This window comes from Myotis myotis, unplaced genomic scaffold (genome assembly GCF_014108235.1).
Source record: "Myotis myotis isolate mMyoMyo1 unplaced genomic scaffold, mMyoMyo1.p scaffold_m19_p_16, whole genome shotgun sequence".
Taxonomy (NCBI): Eukaryota; Metazoa; Chordata; class Mammalia; order Chiroptera; family Vespertilionidae; genus Myotis; species Myotis myotis.
Window position 1 is genome coordinate 2,428,608 of NW_023416320.1, and position 20,138 is coordinate 2,448,745.

Sequence of the window (20,138 nt, forward strand, 5' to 3'; positions counted from 1 at the left end):
GAGGTTGGTTGCCTCCTACATGCACCTGACAAGGGCCAGGGATTGAGCCTGCAACCCAGGCACTGTGCCCTTGACCAGAATTGAAACCAGGACCCTTCAGTCCGTGGGCCAATGCTCTACCCACGGAGCCACACCGGCCAGGGCTGGCCTCACTCTGTGAAGCAGCCGCGTGGTATTTCCATGTTCAGATGAGCCATGCCCTCCGGCCATGGACACCCAGATGCCCATGCTTTTTGGAAATCTGTTTTTTTCTCTATTCTGAGCATCTGAAAACAGTGCTGTGAACACAACGGCCACAAAATAAATGTCCCATTCTCACCCGCCAGGGTGCATCCCTCCCACCTGCTCCCCCTCCGTCACACGGCTTACTGGGTCCCCGCAGTGCGTCCGGCACTCCGCTGGGCTCGGTGGCACTCCTGGCTTCTCCTCCTGTGGCTGGGACCCCCATTTTTTCATGCTCCAATAATACTGCTTGTAGTTGGCTTAAAGTCAATCTATTGCCACTTACACATCTATTAACTTTTCGCTAAACTATTTAAACACAGACAAGCAGCCCAGCTGGTGTGGCTCAGGGGTTGAGCGTCAACCTATGAACCAGGAGGTCACGGTTCCATTCCCGGTCAGGGCACATCCCCGGGTTGCAGGCTCCATCCCCATTGTGGGGCGTGCAGGAGGCAGCTGATCGATGATTCTCCCTCATCATTGATGTTTCCCTCTCCCTCTTCCTTCCTCCCTCTCTGAAATCAATAAAAATATATCTTAAACACGGACAACTGATCAAAATGTAAAAGCTTACAAATAGATGGCCTCACACATTTACACACTTAATCAAAACACCCTGCTTCTTCTGTAGGAGGCTAACATCACTTCTGGATGCTTCGAACACCTTAGAAACACAGGAATTTTTGCTGTGCCTCTACCCAAATCCATCTGTAAGTCATCACTATTGTTCTGACCAACCTGTTATCCCCACAAAGCATGTCTGCACGCCCCCAGGACTGCGATGTCGGACCCCGAGGGGAAAGGTGACCTTCCCGGGCGCCTGGGAGTCACCGCCTCTGTTGGAGGCCGCTGGGCTTTCCGTTAGAACAGGCCTTCAAGGTGACTCCGTGGCAATTGCTGGTGGGGGCCCCCTCTCTCAGACCAGGTTCACCTCTGTGTCCACAGGACGGATGAGCAGGTTCTTGCGACCTTTACCTCTATGTCCTTTAGATCCCGGGCACACGATGTTCTGCCTCAGTTTACAATTAACTTCGTTATGCCTCATTAGCATTTCATTTTAATTAGCAGGGCCATATGGCAGTTTAGTCAACCAGCCATTCTCCTAGGACATTTGGCTAATGCATTAACGTGAAAAACCCATGACTAAACTCTCTCTCCACCGGGTTACGTACGGATGAGGTCGCTGGTCTCCACCTGCCCCCCTTCCTGGTTTAGGTGTGGGTCCTCCTCTTTCTGGAAATCTCTGACTCACTCATAGTCCGCTTACCTGCTCTTCTCAATTCATAGAGACACATAAACAGATACATGGAACTCCAGGGAAGAAACAGGACCCCATCTATGCCAAACTCACCTACCGCCTAAAAGACCTGATTTTTACCCTTTGAATCACAACTAGCATTGTAATTGCACGTTTATTTTTTTATTATATTTTTATTGCTTTCAGAGAGGAAGGGAGAGGGAGAGAGAGAAACATCAAAGATGAGAGAGAATCAATGACTGGCTGCCTCCTGCACGCCCCACACTGGGGATGGAGCCCACAACCCGGGCATGTGCCCTGATCAGGAATCGAACCAGAGATCTCTTGGTTCATGGGTTGCGCTCAACCACTGAGCCACACTGGCTGGGATATCTATCTATCTATCTATCTATCTATATATATATATATATATATATTATTTCATACAATTTTAAATGGACTCTACAATGTGACTACTTAGATTTTTAACACCTCACTCAGACTGTGATTAACCCCAACTCTGACTTTATCATTGCTGTGTGCCTCTATGGTCATTATTTTGAGGTCACCTGTATGTGTCCTTTATCAAGAAAGTATCTTATAAAAATAAGCATGCCCTGGCGGGTGGTGGCTCAGTTGGTTGGAGCATCATCCCCTCCCCGTGGTCGGCAAACTCATGAGGCAACAGAGCCAAATAGCAACAGTACAACGATTGAAATTTCTTTGGAGAGCCAAATTTTTAAAACTTAAACTGTCTAGGTAGGTACATTGTTATTAACTTAATTAGGGTACTCCTAAGGCTTAGGAAGAGCCACACTCAAGGGGCCAAAGAGCCACATGTGGCTCGAGAGCCGCAGTTTGCCGACCATGGCCCTAGGCCACAAGGCTACGGGTTTGATTCCTGGTCAGGGCACATACCTAAGTTGCTGGCTGGATCCCCTCTCGGGGCTTGTATGGGAGGCAACAGATCAATGTTTCTCCCTCTCAAAAAAGAAGCATATAATTGTTCTGTTTTCATGTAATGAAAATTATCCTGTTGTCGCATAGCTATTAGATATAATTATAAAATTATTGACACAAATACACTCAGTTATTTAAATTAATTATTGATTTGTAACTAAATGCCATTTCGTGTTGCAACATTTATTGACACCGATTCCAGCATGTGCAACTGTGAGCGGCTGGCGGCCGTCTGGGAGCTCATCTCCTCCAGGGACCACCGTGGAAGCAGGATGCCACTAATTATATAATTTGGAGCAATTTATATTTAATTCCACAAATGCCTCTTCATTAACTGGAGGCATTCTGAGCGATTCCTGGCAAATGAAAAGAATAAAGATGTTTGCCAGCTGAAAATGTGCAACTCACCCAGCGAAGCGGAGAGGAGCCAGCGGTGGAGTCATCTCTCCGTTTGCAAGGCTGGCCCTTGGGAAGGGATGGGTCACTGCTGGGCGCCCGGGGCCGGGGCTGTGCTCACTAACAGGGACTCCTCTTTGGACGGAGGAGGAAAATGCCACGGGAGTAACAGAGAGAGCCACAGCTGTCTCAGTAACCCAGCGTCCACGCCCCACGTCCGCAAGTCCACAGTTGCTTTTTGGTGGTGGTTGTTTAGATTTGACTTTGATACATTCTGAGGCAACGGAGTTTTGAGACAAATTTTAAATTGCTTCATTTCCAAAATTCATTTGGGTTCTGCCCAGGAACAACCCACCTGCTAATCAATAAGTAACATTTAAATGCTGCCGCAGGAAAGGCAGTCAGCACAAAGCCGATACTGTCAGCAACCCCGGACGACTCGCGTTTCCTGAAGGAAATCGATTCACGGCAAACTAGCAATGACTGTAAATGTTTATCATGCAGAAAGGAAAAGCTTATCAATGCGGCTGCTTCCAAGTTAAAGACTGGCATGGGCTCCACCTGGCCACCCTCCAGGGATGGGGGTGCGGCGGGTGTGTCCCAAGAGCCCTCCCATTGGCGCTTTGCCGGGAGGGTGTGTGGGTAACGGGCACATCCCAGGGGGCAGGCGGGCAGGCGGGCAGAGCACTGGGCATGGAGGGCCCGTTGCACTCCTGGGTCTTCGTGGACTTGCTGGGTGAGCTCAGCAAGCACCGCAGCTCTGAACACGCCCTCCCTCCCCTGCTAACCCTCCCTGGGCAATGCCAGTCCCGGTGCTGGGAGGATGGCATGAGGGGAGGCAGAGGGGATATATTTAATGGGCAAATGTGGGGTCTTAGAATGACTCCTTAGACCCCAAGAACAGCATGAAGGGACAAGACAGGCTCCCGAGAAGCCGATGGCACCAGCCGGGAGCTCTGGTGCCACGGAGTGCGGCTGCTGGAAACAGGAGGGAACGAGCGGGCTCGCTCAGCAGCACTGCGGGGTGGGCGCGGGGACCAGGGTGCCAAGGCCCCTGGGCAGGCTGCTCCTGTGCTCTGGCAGCTCGGGGAGAGGGCTGTGCCCACAGGTGAGTGTGACGGGTGTGGGGAGAGCAGGGCACGTGTGGGCAGAGCCGTGGAGCACGGGCACCAGCAGCAGGGCTGTCCGACTGTCCGAAGGGGAACTTCTCTAAACCGAGCAGCAACAGGGGAGGCCATTCCACCATGAAAATAAGCCAGTGTTTCCCAGCCTTCTCTCTTGTGCTTCACTTTTACGTCTTTCTGCCTTGTCTGCAACACGTGTGCCATTTTAAGTTGACTAATGTAAAAGAAATGTATTTAAAAGGAAAACTTTATATTACTTCCATAAGCAGAAAACACACTATCATTTGTTATGAAGATAACCTTAACAGTGCAAGCAGCACAAACGCACTCATTTCTTTAACTACCAGCTGTCAGGCTCAGTCCTAGTTTCTGGGGCTAAAGGGTGACCACGAGGGACAAAGGCAAGCAACTGAGAAAAGCCAGTGAGAGGTCGTCATAGATTCTGTGTAGAAGAGACAGAGTGACTGAGGAGGGTTACTTTAGAGGGGGTGATGGGGGACCCCTCAGGGACGTCATCCGAGCAGAGATCTGAAAGATGTGGCAGAGCTAACCGCCACCTTGGACCCGGCGCTTTGCGGGGAGGGTGTGTGGGTAACTTGGGGAACCTAACAATAAACAAACAGCCACGAAAACAAAGTGCATCGCAACTAGAGCCTGTTGCCTGCAGAAGGCGTGTGTGAGCAGAAGCCGGGGGGGGGGGGGGGGGGGTGTCAGGGGTGCGCTCACACCCCACTGAGACGTTCTGCAAGGGGAGCTGGCGGAGGCATCCTCAAGGTGGTCTAGGTTAGTTCTGTCGGCGTGGACGCCGCCCAGTCCGGCCCCTCCGGCCAACAGGAAACTGCCACGTGACAGGGAAACACTGACTTATGTTTACGGTTTCCTTGACGTTCACCCAATTGACACATTGGTGAACTGAGACCAAGAATAGTTGAATCGCTGCCCCGGATTAGTTAGCAAAGGGCGGAAGTGGGAGACCAACTCTGAACGCTCTATGCCCAGGCCCTTCGCTCCACACCAGGGGGTGGAAGCGCGGGCAGCAGGTAGCGGACCTGGGCAGGCTCCGAATCCTGTGATCCGCATTCCAGGCCTCCCGATAGCCCCTTCCCAGGCGTGGTTCAAAACGCGGAGCGGCGGAACCTGCGGAACGGGATGCTAAGCGCGGCCTCTGGCGTGAGCATGCGCAGTAGCCCGAGCCGGCCTCGCCGCGCTCGGCGCTGGGGGCGGGTCCTCCGAGGCTGACGTCGGCCACGCCGGCGTCAGCCACCCGGGAGGAGGAGGGCGAAGACTCCAGCCGCCATGTTGGATGCCGCAGATTCGCCATAACCTCGCCGGCTCTTTCCTTAAAAAAATAAAAATAAAAAGCGAAGCATCAGCGGGACGCCCCGCTTGGTCGGTGGGCACGGGAGGGGGCCCGGAAGAGCCCCAGGCTTTTTTTTCCTCCGCGGTGGGGGCGTTGCCATGGAGACGCGAGCGGCAGGTGAGCGGGGCTGGGGTGGGGGTGGGGGTGGAGGGGAGGTGGGGGTGGGGCGCGGCGCGAGGCCGCCGGCAGCTGGGGGCCCGGAAGAAGCGCGGCGGCTGCGGGGCGGCGGAGGGATCCGCGTCCCGGGGCGGGGAGCGCACGCAGCGGCGTCCTTCGACGGCACGCTCCGCCGCTGGCAGTATCCCGCCGCCTCGGGATTTTTTACTTAAAAAAAAAAAATGTAGCAAGGGTGCTGGCGGAAGCGGGGAGGCAGTGTTTGCGCGTGCGCGAGCCGTTTCCAGGGCAACGGGCGGGGCTGGGGCACGCGCCAGCGACGGATCGGGCGGCCTCGGGGGCCGGAGGTTCGAATCGAGGCGCTGCCAACTCTTCGGCCTTGTGGTTGAGCCTCCGTCTTGCCTGGCTCAGTTTCCTCCTCTGTGAAATGAGCAGCACCTTTAGACCCGCGGACTCGGCCGGGATGCTTGGAAGGGACAGAGTTCAGATGAGCTGCTGGAGGAAAGGGCCTTTGGGTCCTACCGGTCCCTAGAGGAGGCAGTAAACGCGAGGGACTGGCCTTGCAACCGGTGACCTTGTGACACGCAGTGATAAATTGGAATTTACCCGCCACCTGCTGCCCAGGTCCGCTGGGGGCCCTTGCTCCGCTTCGTTAAGCCCACATGCCACCTCCTCCAGGCAGCCCTCTCTGGTTTCTGGCTTCCCAGCAGAAGCAGGTTCTCAGCCTTCTCGAGTCCAGCCTTTGTTCTCTAGGCGGAGGCCATGTGGGAAGTGCCCCCGTGAGGGGCACGGCAGGAATAGAGCTTGACCAGGAGGGATGGGAAGACATCCCTAGGCAGGGACGAGGTTGGGATGTGGTGACTGCTTCCTGGCTCTTGTTTAGAGTCAGGGTCCAGGTGTTGCCGGTGGAAACAGGGCTCCTCCAAGGGGTCAGAAGACCCAGGCATGGGGGGATGGGGTGTAGTGGTAAGATTTATTGGGGGAGAGCCCTAGCCGGTTTGGCTCAGTGGATAGAAAGTTGGCCTGCGGACTGAGGGTCCTGGGTTCAGTTCTGGTCAAGGGCACATGCCCTGGTTGGACCAGAACTGCTGGACCCTGGCATGGATGAGATACAGCCTCCGGGCACCTGGGGGCAGTCTTTCATTTCTGCCCCAATAAATCTTTATACATATATAGTTTATTGATTTCAGATAGGAAGAGGGTGAGAGAGAAACACCAATGATGAGAGAATCATTGATGGGCTGCCTCCTGCACCCCCCTACTGGGGAAGGACCAGCTCTTTGGAACTGACCAATCTCTTTCCTAATCCTTTGTGGCTTGTGCTGGGCCCGCCCCCTAACCAGGCAGGTCTTTCCCCAGATTGGACACCTCCCCTTTGTGGCTGCCCTCTTGGCTCCTACTGCAGCTGTGCCTGGCAGAGCGATTTCCCCTTTATTGTTCTTTCTCTCCCTAGGTAATCCCAGCTGCCTCCTACACGCTCCCAACCTGGGCATGTGCCCTGACCAGGAATCGAACCCGTGACCTCTTGGTTCACGAGTCATCACTCAACCACTGAGCCACACTGTCCGGGCTAGAGCTTAATAGTTAATTATAACAGCCCCCCGCTTAGCCACAGTTTCCATTATCATGGTTTCACTTACCAACCCATGGTCACCCGTGATCCAAAAATATTAAAGGGAAAATTCCAAAAATAAACAACTGGCGGCTTTTAAATTGTGCACCGTTCTGAGTAGGTGATGAAATGCCCCGCTCGGTCCCGATCGGGATGTGAGTGACCCCGTGGTCCACCCACGCCTGCCTGCTGTAGACCCTCCCGCCTGCTACTCACTCAGCAGCACCTCGGTCACCAGATCGACTGTCGGGGTGCCCCAGTGGGTGTGTTCAGGTCACCCTGATGTTACTTTATAAGAACGGCCCCAAAGGGCAAGAGTAGTGATGTTGGCAATTCGGATGCACACAGAGAAGCTGCAAAGTGCTTCCTTTAGCAATGGTCGGCAAACTCGTGAGTCAACAGAGCCAAATATCAACAGTACAACTATTGAAATGTCTTTTGAGAGCCAAATTTTTAAAACTTAAACTATCTAGGTAGGTACATTGTTATTAACTTAATTAGGGTACTCCTAAGGCTTAGGAAGAGCCACACTCAAGGGGCCAAAGAGCCGCATGTGGCTCACGAGCCGCAGTTTGCCGACCACGGCTTTAAGGGAAAAGGTGGAAGTTCTCAGCTCTGAAGTAAGCACAGGGTATTAATATAGTCAGTAATGTGGTAATAACTGCACGGTGCCAGGTGGGCACCACACTTACCGGGGAGAACGCTTTGTAAGTTAGATAAATGCCTAGCCATCTGCTGCGTGCCTGAAACTAAAATGGAATAATATTGAATGTCAACTGTAATTGAAAGATAAAAAAAATAAAAAAATTAAAGTCCTGTAGAAAACGTATTTATTGGTGATACAATGAAAGCTTTCTCTTTGAAATTAAGAATAAGATAGGAATAATTTTTATTGTCACTTTTATTTCACCTTTAAAAAATTAACTTATTAAAAAATAAGTTTTTATTGATTTCAGAGAGAGGAAGGGAGAGGGATAGAAACATTAGTGATAAGAGAATCATCGATCAGCTGCCTCCTGCACGCCCCCTACTGGGGACTGAACCCACACCTCCAGGGGTCCTCAAACTTTTTGAACAGGGGGCCAGTTCACTGTCCCTCAGACCGTTGCAGGGCCGGACTATAGTTTAAAAAAACAACTATGAACAAATTCCTGTGCACACTGCACATAATCTTATTTTGAAGTAAAAAAACAAAACGGGAACAAATACAATATTTGTATTTGCATGTGGCCCGCGGGCCGTAGTTTGAGGACCCCTGCCTCAGGCACATGCCCTGACCAGGAATCGAAGGTGACCTCCTAGGCCTGTGGTCGGCAAACTGCTGCTCTCGAGCCACAGGCGGCTCTTTGGCCCCTTGAGTGTGGCTCTTCCTAAGCCTTAGGAGCACCCTAATTAAGTTAATAACAATGTACCTACCTATATAGTCTAAGTTTAAAAAATGTGGCTCTCAAAAGAAATTTCAATCGTTGTACTGTTGATACTTGGCTTTGTTGACTAATGAGTTTGCCGACCACTGTCCTAGTTCATGGGTTGACGCCCAGCCATTGAGCCACACTGGCCAGGCTCTATTTCATCTTTTATTGAAGATGTCAGCCAGTAAGAAAAAGCAGATACAGATTTAGTACTCACAGAGAATATGATTGTGTATGGGGAAAAGATCTGTAAGTAAAATAGTAGAACTCATAAAAAAGATCTCAACTCAGTTAGGAAAAAACAGTTGTATGTGGGGGTCGGGGGGGAGGCCGCGGGGTTGAGGGCGCCGGCCCTGGCTGAGCCCCTGCTCACACCTGGGCCCCTTAACCTTAACCTGCGCGGCTGAGGCCGAGGCTGCTGCGAGCGCTCAGGAGGAACCGCCTGTGTGCGGAGGTGAAGGGGGCACACCTGTGCTCCAACTGCGGGCTTAGCTGGGGCGAAAGGGCGCTCCAGCTGTGGGTGGGAGGCGGGAGGGAACGCGTGTCCCGTGGATGGCAGTGCTCCTCTCTGGAGCCCTCCGCAAGGGGCCCCCCGAAAGGAGAGACACCGAGTCCTTGACGCTGGGAGGGACGTCTACACAGACCGGGGATGGGTTGTCCCTGCGTCGGCGCGCGTCATGGCCAGACGAAGGGCGAGGACAGGGCCCTTGCAGAACTCATTCCTGTCATTAGTTATTGTCGCCTCTGGCTGGGCCTGCTGTGTGGGTCACACCGTGTCTGTGTGCGCAGGGAACAGTGCGTGCAGGGTTTGCATGCGGGGTTTCGTACTGTCTGGGGTCTCAGGCCTCTGCGGGGGTCTAGGACCGTGTCCCCCGGCACTGTGGTCTCTTCTCGCTCAGCCTGAGGCCTGCGGTGCAGACACCAGCTCCCCCCTCCCGTTGCCGTGCGGGGTGGGTGCTCATTCACACGGGCCTCCCTTCGTCTGTTCCTGTTGTATTTTATTTTAGGTTTTTCCCCAGACGTGTTTGTTTATTTTTTACTTTTTTAAGTATGTGAATTTCTAGAGTGAGTGTATGTCTTATATTGTAGCGAAAGGAATGAACTCTGCGTCTCCTTTTGTGGGGAGAGGCATGTTGATAGGCACGGGTGGGAGCTTCCAGGGAGGCGCCGGGTCCTGGGGAGACACGGGGGTCCTGGGGAGACACGGGGGTCCTGGGGAGGCCTGGGGAGTCCTGGGGAGGCCTGGGGCGTCCTGGGGAGATCAGGCTTCGATTCCTGGTCTGGGCACATGCTCTGATTGTGGGCTCAATCCCCAGTGTGGGGCGTGTAAGAGGCAGCTGGTCAGTGATTCCCTCTTAGCATTGGCTAATATGCTAAGTGTCTGATCGGTTGCTATGATGTGCACTGACCACCAAGCGACAGACACTCAATGCAGGAGCTGCCGAACTGCAGTGACTTGGCGGCGGCAGTTCTCGGGTGACGCACCCCAAAACCAGAGAGGAGGGACCCCGATTCCTCCCGGGGCCGTGCGATTCCACCTTTGGCTGTGGGTTATGTTGTTGTGTTCCACACCCTGGATGACAGCAACTTCTCGCACTCTGGGACCCCTCGGGGGATGTCGCAGGCCAGGCCGAGGGACCCCACCTGCTGGAAGGACCCGCTCACTCAGCAGACGCCCTTCGAGCCCCAGCGCCACTCCAGGTGCGGCCGGTTGGGGAGGGACCGCGGGAGGTTGGCCCCAGGGTGTGTCCAACCCGTCTCGCCCAGTCCCACCAGCCACCTTCTGATTAATTTCCTTTAAATGTGCACAAATGCGTGCAGCGGGGCACCGGTGTAAAAAACCCACAAAAACCCTGCAGTCACTTTAAATTATTCCCACGAACAAAATTATTTATGTTCCTGGAGGCGGGTCTGTGCCGTGCTCGTTTCCGAAACGTGCCCAGCTGGCTCAGTGTGTGGTTTATGTCGCACATTCACTAAGTGTGGAATTGTGAGATTAATACACAGAAGTTAAAGTTACTTTTTCCCTGATCAGAACAGAGTAGCTCAGGTGTTTGGGAAGTACACCTAATGCCTGAGTCCCTAGGAAGCGGGGAGCGCCTGGGGGCTGCGAGGGGGCGGAGGCGGCTGGAGAGTCTCCTTTCCCCGCGGCTCTTTCCGCTTGAATTGAAAGTCAGTCTCTTCTGGGGAAGGACCTTCGACAGGTTTGAATATCAAAGGCAGTTCTTTCTCCTAGAATTAATTTTCAAGTTCAGAACACTGCATCACCGAGGCGGGGCTCAGCCTTTCACTTAAGGTTTGCAGACGGATCTGCGTGTCTCTGACCTCGGCCTGCAGTTCCGCCCCGGCTGTTACTCCATCTCCTTCCAGGACGACCCCGGGGGCCCGGAGCGCACAGCCGGCTTCCGGGCCGGACAGCGATGAGTGGAAATGTGTCCCTGGGCGGCCTCTGCCCGAGCAGTGCGGGCAGGGACGCTGGTCGGCCATGGCTAAGTGTCCCGGCCCTTCACCTTCAGCAGTGAGGAAAAGGTGGGTCAGCCACACAAAGGGACTGAAAGAAGCCCAGACAGCGAAACTGGAAACGCGGGGCCGGTGGCGCGGTGGCCGTGGGCACTGCTGTCCCCTCACATCCACTGCACAGTGGGAGAGGACTCAGCACATAAAAATTAGTTATTTCTATTCATTTTTAAAAATATGTTTTTTATTGTTGATAGTATTACAGATGCCGCCCATTTCCGCCTCTTTACCGCCTTCCTCCCAGGCCCCCCCCCCCCCAACCAGGTCTTCACAACCCTATGAGCACATTTAAAAATACATGTATATATATTTAGTGATTTCCGAGAGTGAGAGTGAGAGACAGAAACGTCAATGATGAGAGAGAATCACTGATAGGCTGCCTCCTGCACAGCCCCACTGGAGATCCAGCCCGCAACCTGGGCATGTGCCCCAGCCGGGAATCGAACCGCGACCTCCTGGTTCATAGGTTAATGCTCAACCACTGAGCCATGCCGGTCGGGCAGCACATTTTGTGTGTAACATGGATGTGATCCCAGAGACGTGGTCACTCTAGAGGCAGCTGTGATGACAGAAGGCTTCATGGGGGGTAGGGGGGCTCCCGACATCCTCAGAGCTAACCACACATCTGCTGGGGTCCTGCTGGCACTTAGAGAATGGGGGCTGCTCCTACTTACATGAAGCGTTTGGGGTGTTTTCCCTTCCGCGGTGACAGTGTTAAATGTGCGCCTGCCCAGGGCTCTCGCTGGGAGCGGGCTGAGAAATAACTTCAGGAGAATGAGGCCAAGTTGCAGCGCGGAAGACAGGTGGATGCCTAACACTGAAGTGCTGCCGCGGGCCCAGCCTTAGTTCTAGCCGAGCCCCAGCATTTCTCATGTTATTTTGTTAATCCGGTTTCAGCAAAGGAACACTCGCAGGATTTCTCTCTTGCTTTTAATAAAAATGTTAACTCGGTGAGCTGTGGAAGGTGGCGCGCTCGTCGGCATTTTACGAGAGGCATGATGATCATACCACAAATTAGGGCGTGCATTGATTGGGAATGCTGCCCCTGAGCCTCAGAGCTGGGGGGCCCCATGGAGATTATTTGTGGGTGGGGAGGGTGGGGTGTGGGGGGGAGGACAGGTTCACAGGGGTCTCTCCAGGCTGTAGGGAGCTGGGTGCTGGGTGGGGCTGTCCCACGTCCTTGTGTTGGTCCAGGTGATTCTGTCCTTCTCTCTTCCCAGCCTCTGGATGAGGCCTGAAGACCAATTCCACTTTAAAGCATCCGAAGGCCACCTCTGTTAGGGCCCCCCGTCTTTCAGGGGGAAAATGGAGGCCTGAGGATGTTCAGAGGCTCACACAGCGTCCCCTGCACTGGAGGCGAGCCAGTCGGGGGTGGGGGGCCCCGGGCCCTGCCTCAGGTAGGTGCCTGTCCAGCTGCTTCTGGGAGGTCACTGAGCTGGACACGTGGCACTCACGGTGTCCTGCAGCCCCCCACAGCCCTGTGCAGATGTGGACACGGAAGCCCCACGGGCCAAATACCTGTGTCAGGGGCATGGGGCTGCTGGGGCTCAGGTGGTCTCTGGTCTGGGCCTCGGGGCCTTCTCTGACCGACTGTGTCGTTTTAAATAACATTCACCTGCATATCAGAATCTGTTCCCCCCAAATCTTCTACTTTACACGTCCCCCTGTACATTTTTAACAATTGGTATGACTGCCCTGGCTGGTGTGGCTCAGTGGATAGAGCGTCGGCTTGGAGACTGGAGGGTCCTGGGTCTGATTCCGGTCAAGGGCACGGACCTCCGTTGCAGGCTCCTCCCCGCCGGGCCCTGTTCCCGGCACGTGCAGGAGGCAACCAATTGATATGTTTCTCTCACATCGATGTTTCTACCTTTCCCTCTCTCTTCCACTCTCTCTAAAAGATCAATGGAAAGACATCCTTGGATGAAGAGTAACAAAAATAAAAATTAAAAAATTGATGAGTTGCATGTAGAGAAGTGTGTGCAGAATAGACGGACAGCTCCGTGCGGCTCCAGTGAGTGCAGGGTGTAGTGCCCCGGCCGGCCACCAGAGGGCGCCGCTAGCGCGTGTATGGTGCCCGCTCATGAATGAATGAGGGCCCTGTGTTTGGTGGTGTTGTTTTTGCTCTGGGAGAGTGGATAGCGCCCCCATCCGGCAGGCGCGTTCTCCAGCTCCCTGCTGCCCTGCGATGGATTGCTGTAGTAAATCCTAACAGGCGGAGAGCAAAGCCCCCTTTCGCAGTAGCGACCCTTCTTAGTTGTAATTAACTGTTCGAACTGTCTCTGTAACCATGATGCCAACTTCAGATTGGGGACCAAGGCTTGCGTTCCTCACAGGGACCAGCTCGCCTTTGACAGGAAATAGCGCATTTCCCCTGGCACGGTGCTGGCCGCTGGGTGGGTGGGCGGACGGGCGGGCAGGCAGGCAGAGATGCTGTCAGCGTGGAAGGTCAGCTGGGTCAAGTGTGGACTTTTTATCTGGCTGGGCTCCTGGGCAACTCATGAACTTCTCTGTGCCCAGCGTTCTCCCTGAAATGGGGCAGATGGGGGTGGTGCTGGGGGTTGGGGGTGATGATGGCCGATCGCCTGCCGGGCACTTCCCAGGACAGCAGGAGTCAGGCGCAGTCACAGCAGCGACGCTCTGGGCCCACAGAGGAGGCAGTCCGAGGCCATCCTGCGGCCGGGGAGGTTGGGTGCCACTCTGAGTCGTGGAAACTTAAGCTTTTCCTTCTCACGGCCGACACGTGGGGATCCCGGAGCGTCCGGCTCGGGGAGCTCCTGGCCTTCCCTGCCCGGCCTCCCCGAACCACGGCCCTCTGGTACTGGGCACGGTGCTCCGCGGGCCCGTGCAGCATATTCGGGTCTGATCTGGCTCTTCGTGGCAGGGTGGGTGAGCGAGGAGCTTGCCGTGCCCCTGGGCTCTCCCCGGACCAGGAGCTGCCGCCCCCTCCAGAGGCGCCTGGGTTGCCTGCCTAACCTTGAATTTGCCTTCCCCTCTCGACACACAAGGCTGAGGGCAAGGCCCGCCTCTGTGCTGCCCCCCAGGCCAGCCGTGCCCCTGCCGGCAGGAGTTCCCGCTCCTCACTGCCCTTGCCCTGCCTCTGCTGTGCTGCCTGCTCCCTTCCCCCAGAAGCCTTCCCTGGTGCCCCAGCCACAGGGAGGTCTGCGTCCGCCACATGCTCTCCTGCGGCAGGCATGTGGTTGGCATGTTCTCGTGTAGACACATGCACATCCACGCATGCACCCACAGCTGCTTTATGCCTGGAGTTCAGTGACCATGTAGCTTTGGTGCCACACAGGCCGGGAGCTGGTCTGTTGGGTCCCCGTTCCCTCCTCTGTCACGTGGGATAAGACCTTCACGGCTGCCTTGCTAGCAGGGCCGTGGGACACCCACGGGGGCTCATTTCACGTATAGATTCGTACGTTTGTCATGAGTTTTCAGCAAATGGTAGTTGAGTGTCCTGTTCCGACAAAAGCAGTGTATTATGGCCACTTACTGACAGGGGGCGCTAGTGTCTTAAGGAAGGGGTGCCTGTAGGGCCAGCCAGGGCCCTGCTGTCAGGGTCCCTGTGAGGAGGGGTGTGGACGTGCCCAGCACTCAGAAAAGGTTCTCCTCCTCCCCTCCCCGGAAGTCAGGGTGCAGGGTACTGCTGGGATACACCCAGAAGTGGGGCTCCCGCCAGACGGTGTGAGTGGGGCATGGGGCCGTATGAGGGGAGAGCAGGGGTGGGCGTCGGGCTCTCCCCAGTCCGCGGCCAGCCTCCCCGGCTCCAGGCCATGCGGTGGGTGCTGGGCCTGAAACCTGCAGCGCTGCTGAATTTCCTTGGTCCCGTGACTCACCTTCAGCATCTCTGCCACCGGAGGCGCCTCTCCCTGCGGTGATGATGAGCCTTCGTTTATGGGGTGGTGTTTCTCTAAGCTAGTGGTGTGTGCATCGGGGCCTCGTGAGGGAGAGGTCTTGGGTTTGAGGAAATACAATAAAACCATCTCACGGGATTGTTGTGAGGTTACCCAGGCGGGCGGGAGCCTTGCTGGGTGCCAGCGCCGGAGGGTTTACCTGGCATGAGCTTCCTGCTCGTTACTCTTCCTCTGTCAATCCCGTTACTTGGTTACAGCAAGTCCCCAGTTGCTGGGGTCCAGCCCCAGCGGGTCCAGGGGTCCCCAAAGGTGTGGACGGAGTCGGCGAAGAAGGAATGACATGGAGGCAGCGTTCAGTTGATCAGCAGCCTAGCCAGGATCTCCAGCCAAGTTCTGGTCTGGATCTCCAGAGAGGTTCTGGTTTGGATCTCCAGAGAGGTTCTGCATAGGATCTCCAGCTAGGTTCTGTGACCATGTTCTCTTGCTAGGTTCTCCAGTTTCTCCAGCCAGGTTCTGTATCCATGTTCCCTCGCTAGGTTCTTCAGCCAGGTTCTGTTCAGGTTCTCCAGCCAGGTTCAGTCACCAGGTTCTAGTCAGGTTCAGTCCAGGATCTTTTGCCATGTTCTCTCCAGCGAAGTTCTTCTGTCTGTAGGTTCTGTGTAGGTTCTGTCTTCTAAGTTCTGTGTTCTAAGTTCTGTGTTCTAAGTTCTGTATTCTAAGTTCTGTGTTCTAAGCTCTGTATTCTAAGTTCTGTGTTCTAAGTTCTGTGTCTCGCTGTCTTGTTACATCTGTATTTATACCAGTTGATTCAATCCTATCAATCTCTATTACAAAGGTTAGGGCGTTTCTTATCTCCATTCCAGGGAGTAAAGATTATGTAGCTTAAGCATGATTGTTCGTAGTTAAAGTGATTAATTACCCGCCTGGCACTTAGTTAAGAGGTTTTATTCCCTCCCTAACTTCAGGGGAAAATCCCTACCTGGGGAAACAACCTTTCTCAGAGAGGAGACCTTGGTTAAAACACATAGTGCCAAGAAGGTGAGCAAACATATTAAGAACAGTATGCCATATATGCCAGGTCCCTTGAAACAGCAGGATGGACCGGCTCCCGGCACCCAGTACGTGTGACGATGACTTCCCCTCTCGACACACAAGGCTGAGGGCAAGGCCCGCCTCTGTGCTGCCCCCCAGGCCAGCCGTGCCCCTGCCGGCAGGAGTTCCCGCTCCTCACTGCCCTTGCCCTGCCTCTGCTGTGCTGCCTGCTCCTGGACTATTTCAACTCCCTTCCTTCCCCCAGAAGCCTTCCCCGGTGCCCCAGCCACAGGGAGGTCTGCGTCCGCCACGTGCTCTCCTGCGGCAGGCATGTGGTTGGCATGTTCTCGTGTAGACATGCCAGGTTCTGTATCCATGTTCCCTCGCTAGGTTCTGGGGTGTATCCGTAGCTGGTGAAGAGTTTGTAGAGTAGCCTGGCCGGTGTGGCTCAGTGACTGAGCGTTGACCTATGAACCAGGAGGTCAGGGTTCGATTCTGGTCAAGGGCACATGCCTGGGTTGCAGGCTCCATCCCCAGTGGGGTGTGTGCAGGAGGCAGCCGATCAGTGATTCTCTCTTATTACTGATGTTTCTATCTCTCTCTCTCCCTCTCCCTTCCTCTCTGAAAGCAATAAAAAGATATTTAAAAAGAAGTTCTGTAAAATAAACGAAATGGAAGGAAAATGGTTGGTCCTATCCCCAGCCTCTCTCCCTGAAGATAAAGGAATAAGGTATTTTAAATTGTACTGAGCTGTGCAACGTGCGGCTGTGTTTGTGGACGTGAAGCAGAATGGCTCTACGTTGCTCAATATCCCCACTCCCCCTGGGAAGCTGCCAGCTGTGGGGAGCGGCTACAGCGTTTGGACAGGTTCAAGCCTCGGACTAATAAGAGGGCACGGTCCTCTCGTGGCAAAACCACGTGCAAATCCCAGCACAATGACAGCCAAAGGCTATGGTTGTGAGCTTGACCTTCTGGTCCGAACCTGTGGTCCCACGTGGCTGAGTGATGTGGGCTTCGGGAGGTGCAGTAAGTGCTGCCAAAACAGAGCTTGACCAGGTGCATGTACTTGAGTGGATTTGAAACCCCAGAGAACATTGTAAACATCTTGACCTCGCCCTTGCTTTGCCTCGTGGGATCTGCTATAAAATAAACACTCGGCTTGCAGGCGGTGGCGCTGTCTCTCCATCCGAGAGCAGCGTCCCACCCAGCCCCAGCTTCATTCTCTTGTCTGTCTTCTTTAATCCTTCACCTTCCCCCCGCCGTCCCCCCTCAGGTTCACCCCTGGCCACTGGCCCTGCTCTCTCGGATTTAATAACCTCGGGGCAGGTGAGGAACAAGGAGCAGAAACGCAGCTCTGGGAGGACCAGCCTCCCTCCCCTCCCGGGAGATGATGGGAAGGACGGAGCTGTGGCGCCCAGCGCGCCTTCGAGCTAATCAATCCCACGGAGCAGAGAGGATGATTTATACGGATCAGGGATGAAGGGAGAGGCTTTTAAAAAAGCTATCGCTTCTAAGTAACGCCACTTAACAGTCTAATGAGGCGGCACTCCATCACCTGTGGCTGCCGATAGACGCTTAGCTCGGCCATGACCATCGCTGCTCTCACACCGCAGCGCCCTTGTTGCGGGAAGACGGCGGTGGGCCGGGTGGGGCTCGCGCTACAGGTGATGCTCGCAGGTGGCAGGTGGGGAAGGTGCTCACAGCGGTGTGGGGTGCACAGCCAGTGTCCCGGATCCCATCCCCTACATCCTGAGAGCTGGGGAGGGGGCCTCAGGGCTGGGCGCGCTCCAGGACATGTGCCTCCCGGGCCCAGAGGAAGGGGTGGGACCCGCCGGCTCCCAGTGACCCTGCCCAGAGGCCCCGGGGCCCAGCCCACCTCCTGGGACCGGGGGAGCCCATCCCAGCTCATGACCTTCTCCAGGGAGGAGCGGGGTCGGAGGCCCCACGTGTTCCTGGGCCCCCAGACCGAGTGGTGTCAGAGGTCACAGGACCCGGCTGATTGCAAGTCGGAGCTCGGGAGCCAGGCCTTGTGGATGCGGCTGTTTTAAGGCATTCCTTTTACTAGCACAGAGGAGCTAACACTGGTGGGCAGTGCACGGGCCCGAGTGGTCAAACCCGCACTCCGGGCTTCCCTTTTGCTCAGGAGGACTGCGTGCTACTTGGGCCTAAGAGGCGTCCACATGGTGCCTCCTCCTCACCGTGAGCTGGCAGCACGGTCACGTTTCAGGGGACGAGGCCCGTTTTTCTCACATTCGTCTGCTCTAACGCGGGAAATCGCTCCTTTGTTGGCATTTTGGCAGGTTATCATCCTTCATCCCTGGGAAGGCAGCCTTCCCGCCCTTGCTTCGCGTGCGCGGGCTTTTACCGTCTGCACGCGGCTCTGCGGACGCCTCTGAGCCGTTCCCTCCGCACCAGGCCCAGCACAGTCCCAGGCTGCGTGTGCGTGTGTGTGTGCGTGTGTGTGTGCGTGCATGTGTGCGTGTGTGCGTGTGCGTATGCGTGTGCGTGTGTGTGCGTGTGCATGTGTGCGTGTGCGTGTGTGTGCATGTGTGTGTGTGTGTGTGTGTGTGCACGGGAGGGAGCGCCGTGCACGCTGCCAGCCCCAGGCTCCGGAACCCAGGCTGCGCGCGTGTGTGTGCATGTGTGTGTGTGCGCGTGTGTGTGTGCACGGGAGGGAGCGCCGTGCACGCTGCCAGCCCCGGGCTCCGGAACCCAGGCTGCCCGGCCGTGCAGGTGTCTGTGTCTTCAACAAAGGTCGCATCGCTAGCCAAGCAGAGCCGGCTCCTTCCAGGGCTGGCACTCGGGGTTCCTTAGGAATGTTTCTCTCTCATCGAGGTTTCTCTCTCTCCCTCCCTTCCTCTCTCTAAAGCCAATAAAAAATACTTAAAACATTCTAGCTTTTCATGGTCATTGGATCCTAAGTTTAATGTTCTTACCTGTGCCTGTAATTACTGTGTCAGACTCGGAAATCAGGGACTTGTCCCCAGCCCGTCTTCCTGTCTAGCACAGTGGGTGAACATCACGGACTCTCGGTAGATAATGTGGACGGTGATGACAGTTGAAATAGGAAGTGAGTGGCTTAGAAAGGCGACAGATCCCGTCCTCCTTGTTCCTGGTCTCCGTGCCAGCCGGTGGAACGGTGTCTTGGCGCTTGAGAAATGCTCCTTTGGTCGGTTCCTCCTCGCACCTCATTTAAGGGAGTGCAGCTGGAATACCTCATCGCCGCCAGGGCAGCGCATTCATTTGAAGTTGGGTATAATTCTTCACGTTCCCTGCTCGTTTTTACGCTGCCGTGTCGTTGCTGAAAGCTAGGCTGCGGAGCAGCTTTGGGTAGCAGGGAGTCCATAACGGACTTGATCCAGAAGGACCGAAGTTCTGAAAACGGAGGGAAGAACTCTCCGGCAGGGCCACGGGAAGTTGGATGGGAGCTGCCTGGCTCTGCAGGTGTCCAGGAGACGCCAGGTGGGAGGCGGGCGTCTTCTCCAAAGGGCAGCCTTCAGGATTTCTCGTAGGTGGACGGAGGGATCATTGTTTCTGTGAAGGTGAAATAACATGTATTTTTTCTCACAGAAAACCCGGCCATCTTCATGTGTAAATGCTGTAACCTTTTCTCACCAAGTCAGTCGGAGCTCCTCTCCCACGTGTCTGAGAAGCACGCAGAAGAAGGGGTTAATGTTGATGAGATCATCATTCCCCTGAGGCCTCTGAGTACACCCGAACCTGCCCACCCAAACAAAGCTGGAGATGGTAAGGGGGCCGCGTGCTGGGTGGGGGCCGCACCCACGGATGTGTGTCTGTGACGATAGTGCTGAGTTGCTCTCAAATCCTTTGATTCTAAGTTTCCGTCTGGTGTCTGGTTTTTGTCTGATGGGCATAGAAATGTGGAAAATCTAAATATTTAACCCAGAAGGCACAGTAACTGTCTAATTGTGGATCTGCTCAAATAAGATTGTGTTTGAATTCCCTGTCCCTTTAGGTGCCTGGTCAGTAGATGGATGAATTAGTGAATGAATGAATAAGTGAATGAATGAATGAACGAGTGAATGAGTGAATGAATGTGTGAATGAACGAGTGAATGAATGAATGAGTGAGCGAATGAATGAATTAGTGAATGGATGGAGGTGGCATCATCCAGCAGATTAAAAAGCACGTGCTGTTGTCAGATAAGCTCTGGCCCCCACGAACGGCAGTCTCTGAAGCTTCCCTCAGCATCACTTTGCTCACCTGGAAGGTGAGGCAGATTGGCTGGCGCAGGCGGCTGGGAGGGTTACGTCAGAGAACATGGCTGCAGTTCCTGG

General features: G+C 54.8%; 1 protein-coding gene across 2 annotated transcripts in view; it reads left to right on the top strand.

The window, feature by feature from the left end:
* The first annotated feature begins 4,798 nt into the window (after window positions 1-4,798).
* The window catches only part of ZFAT (zinc finger and AT-hook domain containing), a 59,135-nt gene continuing 43,795 nt past the window's right edge, over window positions 4,799-20,138 (top strand). Inside the window, exons 1-2 of one of the 2 annotated variants that reach the window (XR_004972384.1) lie at window positions 4,799-5,416; window positions 19,411-19,587. Coding sequence is in view for 1 of the 2 variants with exons in the window: in XM_036337606.1 (XP_036193499.1) it covers window positions 5,398-5,416; window positions 19,411-19,587 (196 nt within the window). In the remaining variant the exon portion in view is untranslated. The remainder of the gene's footprint in view (window positions 5,417-19,410; window positions 19,588-20,138) is intronic. The other variant, XM_036337606.1, reaches the window with a different exon arrangement.